The sequence below is a fragment of the Vitis riparia genome, chromosome 18 (assembly GCF_004353265.1).
Source record: "Vitis riparia cultivar Riparia Gloire de Montpellier isolate 1030 chromosome 18, EGFV_Vit.rip_1.0, whole genome shotgun sequence".
Lineage (NCBI taxonomy): Eukaryota > Viridiplantae > Streptophyta > Magnoliopsida > Vitales > Vitaceae > Vitis > Vitis riparia.
The window spans coordinates 33,466,510-33,478,244 of record NC_048448.1 but is presented as its reverse complement, the minus strand read 5'-3'; the positions used below and the strand labels follow the sequence as shown (position 1 = coordinate 33,478,244).

The 11,735-nt window shown below is 32.4% G+C and overlaps 1 protein-coding gene across 2 annotated transcripts; it reads right to left on the bottom strand.

Annotated features, from left to right (window-relative positions):
* Window positions 1–8,348: 8,348 nt before the first annotated feature.
* Window positions 8,349–11,002, bottom strand: LOC117906956 (putative 12-oxophytodienoate reductase 11). 2 transcript variants are annotated; one of them, XR_004649930.1, is made up of 6 exons: window positions 10,851–11,002; window positions 10,010–10,150; window positions 9,710–9,840; window positions 9,299–9,475; window positions 8,423–9,078; window positions 8,360–8,383 (listed from the first exon to the last, which is right to left on the bottom strand). XR_004649930.1 is itself a non-coding variant. In XM_034820252.1 (5 exons), the coding sequence occupies exons 1-5, from the start codon at window positions 10,946–10,948 to the stop codon at window positions 8,486–8,488; spliced, it is 1,140 nt and encodes a 379-aa protein (XP_034676143.1). In that variant the 5' UTR covers window positions 10,949–11,002; the 3' UTR covers window positions 8,349–8,485. The 2 variants fall into 2 exon arrangements, 1 of the variants encoding a protein (XP_034676143.1); XM_034820252.1 differs by having other exon boundaries at window positions 8,349–9,078.
* Window positions 11,003–11,735: the final 733 nt, after the last annotated feature.

Sequence of the window (11,735 nt, the reverse complement as noted above, 5' to 3'; positions counted from 1 at the left end):
CAAGTTAAAAGGATTTTAGAATTACTCAAGAAAAAAAAGTATTTCATGTTGGTGTTTTCTTTTTAAAATTTGATTTGATAGAGTTTTTTTATTTATTTTTATTTTTATTTTTCTTTTGAAATTTTGTTTCATTTGATGCCTTATGACTTGTTATATTATTTGGTTTATTATTTTTATTTTTCCTATTTGAAGGGGCTACCAAAGTATCGTATCCATAATATGAACAAAATGTTCATAATTTTTTTTATTATCTTGTCTTTCTTTTTTCATTTGACTCTTAAGTTTGAAATCTATACATAAAGCTAGTTCTTTATTATTGATAAATGTAATTAATTCTTCATAAGTCAATAACTCATAAGGAATTCTTTCATTGTGTAAATTTCCAATTCTTTTTTTAACTTTTTCTCTCAATAGAATTGAAAATCCTAAAATAAAATTTTCTTCCAATAATGACTTCTACAATCATATTGTCATGACTTCAACTAAAAACATATATTTGTATCATTTAAAATCTTGAAGAGTTGGACATATAATATTATTGAGTATTTCTAAAGTTCTTTCTTAAAAATAAAATGAATCTCCTATGAAATATTTTGTTATTGCAAATATTAAAATATTGATAACATCTTCTTCATAAGTTTGCACAAATGTTCCTTCTTCCTTGACTACTATTTTTCTTACATTTAACGTGAATTCTCTATCATTTTGATTAAGATAATTATCCCACCATTCTTTGAGTACACCAGTGAATCCTATGACTAAAGTACCAATGACATGAAAATCAAAATTATTAGTTTTGATTTTATAAGCATTAACAACTATTATTATTTCATGAAGTAAATTGATTATCTAATGTTCACTCATAATATCTATGTTCAATTCATAAAAACTACTACCATCATGGCTAGTAGCTAATTTATAATTTCTTTCTTCTAATTATACATCTAGAAAAGAAGGTTTTGAATAATATTTTTTTTTTCTAGTTATATAATTATTAGCTATTGTATTGATTGTTGTGGGAGGTGTGAGTATTGAAACAAAATTCATTTTGAATTGATTTTCTAAATTATTTATTTATGAGTTTTCTTTTGTTATATTTTGAATTTGATTAACTTATTGAGTTTTATTTGAAATATTACTTTTAGTTGATATTTGATCAAGGTCATTAATATTAAGTTTGTTTAATTTAAGTCGTATTTGAGAAAATAAAGGCTAATAAGAAAAACACCCAGGGGGGGGTGAATTGGGTTTTTCAAAAACCTTTTCAACACAACAAATTTAAGCACAATATAAGCAAATATAATGAGATAGAGTTAGAGAATTCAAACTCAGATTTTATAGTGGTTCGACACTTCCTTGCCTACGTCCACTCTCCTCAAGCTCCTAACCGAGTGAGGGTTCCACTAACTTGAAGCTTCAACCAAGCTTTTAATCTTCTTTACACTTTGATTCCGGCTCCAATGGGCTCTTACACAATCTCTTCAAGATTCAACTTACTTGAAGGCTCTAACACTCAATTTACAAGATTGATCTTCTCTCAACCTAGCTCAATAATGGCTTAAATACAAATCAAAGCTAGGATGACTCACAAGGGTGCACTAAAAGATATGCAAGTGAAGATGTAATGCACCAAGAAAGAAATGAGAGTTTTTAAGGTAAGAACAAGTGGGTAGATAATTGAATGCAAGTGTTCTCTATATCATAAATGAAGTGGAGCTCTTAATTTATAAGTTTCTAACATCGGGAGCTAAGAAAAACAAAAAGCAGCCTCAACCGATTGAGCTAGGGGTCGATCGGTTCACTAGCCGTTGAAGCATTTAATGCTTTGGCAGGTTACCGTTGCCTCGATCGGAGGTCGACTAGGAAGGAGGATACCTCAACCAAGAAAGGAAGGCTACTGGATGAGAGAGAGTGTTTTTAACAGTCCTCGACCAGATCGGACAAAGGCAACCGGTAGACCGGTTCCCTGGTCGGTTGAGCTGGTTGAGCCGGTTGGTCAATGCCTCGACCGATTCAACCTTTTGGTCCCGAAAACCTATTTTTTTCAGTTATTTTTTTTCTAACACTTAGGCAAGGTCTTTAGGTAAATTAATATGCGAATTTTGAAACGTTTTTCCTAAGGTACATTTGATAAAACTCGGGTTTTAATGAAATTGTAATTTTAAATAATAAACCAAGTTTTCAAAGATACATGAAATGATATGTAGAACCAAAGTGCACCTATGCATTCATCTTACATTTTTTCCTATGATTAAAAGTCTTCCAAAAGTCTCGATCTTGTAATCCATTAGGTCCTTTGATGAATTTTCAAATTAATACCTGAGATTCTTTATAATTCAAACCAATTAGTAACTTAATCATGGTTTGTTATCATCAAAACCTGATTAGGAGAACCCTTGGGCTAACAATCTCCTTTTTTTTTTTATGATGACAAACCTTGGTTTTCTAGGAGAAGAAAAATCTCCCCCTTAAACTAATCATGGATCAATCAATCAAAATTTATGAAGTTAAAACAAAGATAATCAAGATATGCAAATTTTCAATAGGAAACGGTGTAAGTCATGAAGTATATAACATATCATATATAAGTAAATAATACACGAAAACATATAAGCCTATCATATATATGATCCAAACAAAAGATATGACAATGATATGCATGTAAGCCTATCATATAAAACTTTGAAAACCGGGTGGTTGTTCAACATATACTTCTTCATTTATAAAGCCATTCAAAAAAGCATTTTTCACATACATTTGATATAAAACAAAGTCTTTAAAGCATGCAAAGGCAAGTAGCATCCTAATGGCTTCCAACCTAGCTACGGGGGCAAAGGTTTCTTCATAATTTATCTGTTCTTCTTGATTAAAACCTTGGGCTACCAATCTTGCTTTATTTCTAACAATTATGTCATTTTCATCCATTTTATTTCTAAAGACCCGTCTAGTTCCAATAACACTTTGATTTGAAGGTCTTGGCACTAATTCCCATACTTCACTTCTTTCAAATTGATTTAACTCTTCTTGCATAACAATCATCAATTTTTCATCAACTAAAACATCATTTATATTTTTAGGCCCAATTTAAGAGATAAAAGTAAGATTATTGCAAATATTTTTAAGAGATGATCTAGTTCTTACCACATTGGATGAATTACCTATTATTTGATCTTGTGGGTGGTTGATGACAAACTTCCAATCTTTAGGAATGTCTTGACTTGATTCACCTACACTTGTTGAGGAGGGGTAGTGCCAATGGTGATTCTTTTTTCTTGGGATCCTCTCCAATTACTTCTTGTTGCCTTTTATCTTCAATTTGAAATCTTCCCATGGAGGTCTCCAAACCTAAATCATCATCAAAATTTTCTATTTCTTGGAGAGAATTGTTAGATTCATAAAAAATAACATGGATGGACTCCTCTACAACCATGGTTCTTTTGTTGAAAACTTTAAAAGCTTTACTTGAAGTTGAGTAAACAAGGAAAATTCCAACATCCAATTTTGCATCAAATTTTCCAAGATTGTCTTTGGTGTTTAATATAAAATATTTGCACCCAAAGACTTTGAAATAGCTAATGTTGAGTTTCTTGTTTTTCCAAAACTCATAGGGAGCTTTCTTAAGAATGGACCTCAATAATATTCTATTTAAAACATACCAAGAAGTGTTAACTACTTCGGCCTAAAAATATTTTGGTAAATTGTTTTCATTTAGCATGGTTCTAGCCATTTCTTAAAGAGTTCTATTTTTCCTTTCAATTACCCCATTTTGTTTAGGAGTTCTAGGAGCCGAAAAATTGTGATTAATACCATGCGCATTGCAATATTCTTCAAAATATATATTTTCAAATTCTCTCCCATGATCATTTCTTATACAAGTAATTATAAAACTTTTTTCATTTTGAACCTTATTACAAAACTTTGAAAACTCATAAAAGGCTTCATTCTTTTGACTTAAAAACAAGACCCATGTGTATCTAGAGAAGTCATCCACAATAACATATGCATAAGATTTTCCTCCAAGACTTGGTGTCCTAGAAGGACCAAATAAATCCATATGCAACAACTCGAGAGGCCTCCATGTTGAAATGAAATTTTTGTTTTTGAAAGAATTTTTTATTTGCTTTCCCACTTGACAAGCTTCACAAACTTTGTCTTTTTGAAAATTTATTTTGGGAAGGCCTCTAACAAGTTCATCTTTGTTGAGCTGGGAAATGAGGTCCATATTAGCATGTCCCAACCTCCTATGTCACAACCAACTTTGATCATGCATGCTTGAAAAGCATCTATCATGACCATCATATTTTGAAATATTTATAGCGTAAACATTATCACATCTATGACCCATGAAGATGGTTTTATCATTTTGAATATCCTTGATGATGCAATAAGATGCTTCAAAAATCACTTTAAAACCTTTGTCACAAAGTTGACTAATGCTTAAAAGGTTATGTTTTAAACCATCTACTAAAAAACACTTTCAATAAGAGAGGATGTGTCATTACCAATGTTGCCTTGACCAATGATTCTTCCTTTTGCATTGTCTCCAAATGTAACATATCCTCTCTTTTTCTTTGTAAGGAAATCAAAATTGGATTCTTCACCGGTCATGTGTCTTGAGCATCCACTATCCAAGAACCACTAATCTTTCTTTGAACCCACAAAAAAAAAAAAAAAAAAAAAAAACACTCAAGTTGATTTAGGTACCCATATCTTTTTGGGTCCTTGAGGGTTAGTGACCTTGGATTTTTCAATCCAAACCTTTTTAGCTTTTGCATTTGAATTCTTTTGAGAACCATTTCTTAAGGGACATGTACTACTAATGTGCCCTCCTTTTCCACAAAAGTTGCAAGTAGTAGAAGGACTTACACTTGAGGATTCTTTTACAAAATAGTTTTTAAAATACTTTTGATTTTTTGAAGATTTGAATCCTAGCTCTTGTTTGTCAAAAACACATTTTTGACTAGGTAGAATCATTTCAAAATATTTTTGTTCACAAGAAAAAATTGAAAGAGAGAAGGTCAACCATTCATTTTTCTTTCTCAAAATCTCATTTTCTTTTTCAAAATGAATTTTAGAAATTTCAACAATTGAAAATTTCTCTTTTACTTCTTCAAGTTCTTTTTCAAGTTGTTAAAATTCTTTTTAAGAGAAATATTTTTCAAACTAAGTTTTTCAAAATCCTCATACAATTCTTCAAAAACATCATGCATATCTTCATCACTAAAGTTAGAGTTTACCTCATCAAGTTCATCTATTACCATGAAGCACATGTTTGCCACTTATTTCTCATTTTCTTCTTCGGAGGATTATTCACTTTCACTCCAAGTGGTCATCATTGCTTTCTTGATTCTTCTTTTGGCTTCACTTTTGTAGAGAGGACAATCATATTTAATGTGTCCCGATTTTTTGCATTTGAAGCACACCAAATCTCTTTTCTCTTCTCATTTCTCCTTGTCACCATCAGATGAAGATTCCTTTTTAGAAAGGTCTCTTCTTGAGGTGAACCTTCTTCCTCTAAACTTTCACCCCTTATGTATTTGTTGTGCTTTTTTGTGATGAGGGCTAGATCATCATCCTCTTCACTTTGTTTTTCTTCTTCAAATTCTTCTTTTTCCTTAGTTGTAACTTTGAGAGCTATGCTCTTCTTCTTTTTGTCTTCAGTTTTTTGTAGTTTCTTTGTCAAATTGATCTCATATGTCATTAATGACCCTAAGAGCTCCTCCATAGGTAGCTTGGTCAAGTCTTTTGCTTCTTAAATTGAGGTGACCTTTGTATGCCACTTTGATGGAAGTGACCTCAATATCTTCATCACCTTTTCGGATTCCTTGTAGGTCTTTCCCAATACTTCAAGACCATTGACAATGTCGGCAAACCTAGCGATCATCTCAACAATAGTCTTGTTTTCTTTCATAAAAAACAATTCATAACTATGAACAAGTAAATTTATTTTTGACTATTTCACTTGATTTGTTCCTTCATGAGTTATTTCAAGTAATCTCCAAATTTCTTTAACCGGTTTGCATTGACATATTCTATTATATTCATTTCTATCCATAGCACATTGTAAAGTAAAAACGACCTTAGCATTTAATTGAAAATTTCTTCTATCAAGCTCATTCCATTCAGTCTTGGGTTTTGGAACCATGACTCCATCAACTAGTTTTGTAGAAAAAGCTGGGTCATCTTCAATGACATCCCATACGTCTAAATCGGTTGATTGCAAATACCAAGTCATTCTAGTTTTCCAATAGGGATAGTCGGTTCTAGTAAAAAATGGAGCTCTATGTTTAGTAAAATTTTCAGTGTGAGATGAGTTTGATGGAATAGTCATTTCCTCTTAGACGATTAAGTCTTAAATAAGAGGTCTTGCTTTGATACCAATTAAGAAAATAAAAGCTAATTAGAAAAACACCCAAGAGGGGGGTGAATTAGGTTTTTCAAAAACTTTTTCAACACAACAAATTTAAGCACAATATAAGCAAATATAATGAGATAGAGTTAGAGAATTCAAACTCAGATTTTATAGTGGTTCGACACTTCCTTGCCTACGTCCACTCTCTTCAAGCTCCTAACCGAGTGAGGGTTCCACTAACTTGAAGCTTCAACCAAGCTTCTAATCTTTTTTACACTTGGATTCCGGCTCCAATGAGTTCTTACACAATCTCTTCAAGATTCAACTTACTTGAAGGCTCTAACACTCAATTTACAAAAATGATCTTCTCTCAACCTATCTCAATAATGGCTCAAATATAAATCAAAGCTAGGATGACTCATAAGGGTGCACTAAAAGATATGCAAGTGAAGATTTAATGCACTAAGAAAGAAATGAGAGCTTTTAAGGCAAGAACAAGTGGGTAGACAATTGAATGCAAGTGTTCTCTATATCATAAATGAAGTGGGGCTCTCGATTTATAGGTTTCTAACCTCAAGAGTCAAGAAAAACAAAAAGCAGCCTCAACCAATCGAGCTGGGGGTCGACCAGTTCACTAATCGTTGGAGCATTTAATGCTTTGGCAGGTTACCGTTGCCTCGATTGGACCTTGACTAGAGGTCGACCGGGAAGGAGACTACCTCAACCGGGAAGGGAAGGCTACTGGATGAGAGAGAGTGTTTTTAACAGTCCTCGATTGGACCGGACAAGGGCAACCAGTCGACCGGTTCCCTAGCTGGCTGGCCCTGAAAACCTATCTTTTTCAATTCTTTTCTTTTCTAATACTTAGGCAAGGTGTTTAGGTAAATTAATATGCCAAATTTGAAACGTTTTGCCTAAGGTACATTTGATAAAACTCGCGTTTTAATGAAATTGTAATTTTAAATCATAAACCAAGTTTTCAAAAATGCATGAAATGATATGTAAAACCTAAGTGCACCCATGCATTCATCTTACATTTGTTTTCTATGATCAACAGTCTTCCAAATGTCTTATCTTGTATCCATTAGGTCCTTTGATGAATTTCCGAATTAATACCTGAGATTCTTTACCATTTAAACCAATTAGTAACTTAACCATGGTTTGTTATCATCAAAACCTGATTAGGAGAACCCTTGGGCTAACAGTATTTATTTTAACATTGTTTCATCTTAAGAGTTGTACAACATTTATAGAAATAATGAAGTGTAGCTTGTGACAATGATGAAAATATCAGTTTTTACGGATATATTGGTAACTTAATTTTATGGATGTATTAGGATATGTCAATAAATATCGATGGATATTTTGATACAAAATATCGATAAGACGAAAATTAATCAAATTCTTAAAAGTGTTGAGAAAGGTTCCAAGAAATTATTGAAAAAGTAATAATAGACATTTTTGATGTTATTTTGTTATAAAAATTAATATATGTAAGATATAATTATGACATTCAACAATTATGTTCAAAATTTAAAAATAAATTTTATATAAATCTATATAATTTGGATGTATTTACACACATTAAAGAAATGATAATAAAAGTATAAATATTTTTTATTTTAAAATATTGATAATTTTATTTATAAATTTATATTGCATTATTATAGAAAATATACAATAATTAAAATTATATTATTTAAAACAATTTTATTCTAATTAATTTGTAATATATATACACACAAATTTATAACCATATAATATAATTTATAAATAATATTTAAGAATATTATATATATTGGTAATAGTTTGGTGGTCTGCCTCTTTCTCTTGTGCGGGTTAATTTTTTAAATATGAGAAGTGGCATCTCAATCCCACATCGGTCAGAGATAGCGCTTGAGTGCTTGTACAACCACACAAGCCTATATGCTGGGTGGCCCATTTATTAGCATTAAAATTTGGAAAGGTGGGCCGGAATTAGCATGAACATGAAACTAAATATAATTATGGGAATTAATCCCTTTATTATCATGCAGGATAGTCCTTGAATCAATGAATTCTATATTCTTACAATAACGTGGAAACTATCTGAAAGGGACAAAAGAAAATAACAACTATGGAAACTTTGAGAATCTACTCCGCGTCTTCAAGAAATGGATAATCAGTGTAACCAAGAACAGGATCGGGTGTATAGAATGTTTCTCTGTTGTACTTGTTGAGAGGAGCATTGAGCGCAAATCTCTTAGGAAGATCTGGGTTGGCCAAGAACCAACGCCCATACACAACAAGATCTGCACGATTCTCAGCCAGAGCATTGTTCCCGTCTTCTCTGTCATACCCCCCAGCAACAAGGAATGTACCATTGAAAGCTTTTCTCATGGGCAAAAGACTATGGGCACATTCACTTTTTTCTCCGAGTGTTTTCATCCTTGGCTCAACCATGTGGCAGTAGAGAAGCCCATATTTATTCAAGGATTCAGCCATGTAAAGGCCTAGAGCTCTTGGATTCGAGTCCCCTGCTTCTGCATAAGTAGCAAATGGAGAAAGCCTTATTCCAACTTTGTCTGCCCCTATCTCATCAACAACAGCTTCAACTACTTCCAAAGGAAACCGGCATCTGTTCTCTAGGGATCCACCATATTTGTCAGTTCGATCATTGACCTGGTCTTTCATGAACTGGTCAAGTAGGTAGCCATGAGCCCCATGGATCTCAACTCCATCAAAACCTACATATTGAACAAGTAATGTTATTGCATCAAAGAAACTGAAGTGACTTCATTCACAAAACCATAAGACTAAAATCCAATAATTCAATGGTGGGAATGGCTGCCATTTTCTTAGCCGAGCATTCATGACAATGGGTTTGCACCTTCAAATGCTATGACTTGGCTGATCAAATGTTATTCACCATCACCAAAATTTATTTTAATTGAAAATATCACATACCAGCTTCAATAGCGTTCCTTGCAGCAAGTCTAAAATCCTTCACAACTTGAGGGATTTCATCTGTTGTTAGCCGCCGGGGAGGTGAGAACTGGTCTACATCAATGCCATTGATTGAGATTTGGGGTGTCAATGGCTTGTCTGTACAAGAGATTGGAGCTTGCCCGCTTGGCTGGAAATCTGAAAAAGTTAATAGGATGGATAAATCAGAGGAGCTATAACCAAACAGAAAATAAACCTTATTTCTCAATAAAATCCGTTCATTCCATCATATAAGCTTGAAAACAAAAAGGAACTAAAAGATTCCATGTCGGCTGCATCCTAACAATTCAAGAACTCTTCAATATTCATTTGCATGCTGTAAGCTAAGGAATGCCTTTCAAATCTACAGCAAATGGTAAGTAAAAAACATACCCGTGTTTGAAACCCTCCCCACATGCCAAATCTGACAAAAAAGGATACCGCCTTTAGCATGAACAGCATCTACAATAGGTTTCCAAGCTTCAACTTGTTCTTTTGTCCATATGCCTGGTGTATCTGGATACCTAAAAATATGAAAATTTCCAAAAAAAAAGAAAATAAAAAAACAAAAACGACAGGGCCAACATCAATATCGAAACACTGGAAAGTATGTGCTCGAGCACATTTTGTTTTGTTTTTTTTTTCATTTAGAAAATGAATGGAGCTTCAGAAAATGACTTCTTCTACAATTACCCTTGAGCAGTTTCGGAAACTCCCGTTGCTTCAGCTATGAGAAGACCCCCTTTGCTGGTTCTTTGAGAGTAATATAAGATAGCATGTGGTTGAGGAACATTGTTCCAAGATCTCTGCCTGGTTAATGGTGCTAGCACAACCCTGAAAAATATGGAGCACAAGGAAATTTAGCTATTTGAGCACTTTCGGCCAAAGAAAACAGTGAATGAACTACTAAAGCTTAACCAGCAGGAAGCTTAAGACTGAACAGATTGATTAATTAGATCCCTTTAATTTCACTGGCTGGATTTCTCAGAAACTGAAAACCCAAGTAAAGCATTATTGAATCTCCAAATTTAGAAGCCATGGATTCAATAGTTCAAACCAAATCCCAGAATCACAATTTCTTTTTCTCCTTAAAACCAGGCACAGAACATCAATCATACACAGCCTATATCCACTTCTAAACAACCGAGTTATCTCAAAAAAACAAAATTAAAATCAGAAATCCAACATATGCATTTAATCATTATATATATTTATTTAATCATTTTTTAAAACAACTATGAAAAAAATAAGTGAAAATAATTTAAAGACGTGAAAACACCTAATTTTTTATTATTAAATGTGTTTCCAATTCTTTTGTTCTAAAAAATAAACAATTATTCTTAAAAACTATTGTGAAATAAGCGAAAACTCTAAATCTTAAAAATTTTCCATCACCCATGACCCAAAGACATAAATTTCCCCACACATTCCATCTTTCCCTCAAAACACCCAAAATCCAGCAACACCCAACAAGTAGAAACAGCAAATATGAAAGAAAATGGGAGAAAATCAAGAGAGCAAGTGGAGACTGCACCTGTGAGAGAGCTGGAACTTGCCCAACTTGTATGGAGTGATAAGAGGGATGGGGGTTTCAGCAGAGACGCCATTTATTCCTTGTACTTTCCCGTCCATCAGTGTTTGGTTTCTCTCTTTCTTTTCTTTTCCTGGAAAATAATCGTTGAAGGAATCTATGAAACAATGAAAACATCCGAGTGGGTTGAAGCCCATTTATAGGGAGAAGATCCTAGGGCGTGTTCTGTTCACTTCTGCGGGTGATGAGATCATCCCACATGTCAGTCAAACTCAAATTGACGTACGCAAAATGAATCATTCGTGAACTTTTTTCATCAGCAATGAGGTCATCATGTTGGTGGATGACAAAAGAACATACGAGAACATAAGAAAAGGAAAAGTGGTCTTCATTTCATTCTAACATTTAATAAAATAATACTAAAAAACAAAATCAAATTTATAGAAAATGACGAATATTTCCATATATATTCTCGTTAATTTGTAATAGGCTCCATTTAAAAATCTGATGTTTATGAAGGAAAATTCGGCATGCAATATAAAAATTAGTCTTAAATAATGGTAATATAAATTATAAGAACTTTTTTTTAATAATTTTAATAATGCAAATAAACTCAAAAGAAAATATTTTGAGACATATTTTTCAAAATGAATTTTCAAGTAAAACATTTGATATGGAACTTATTTAAATATTTTACATCATTTAATTATTTATTTAAAATGTAATAAAAACATTTCAATAAAATTAATAATATTAGTGGCAAGTTTTAATTTATTTTAAATGGATTAAAATGAATTTAAGATAGTTTTATCATAAAGTTAGCTGTATATAGATTAATTTGAGTGATTTCAATTAATTTAGAACACTATTTATAGATGAACAATTTTT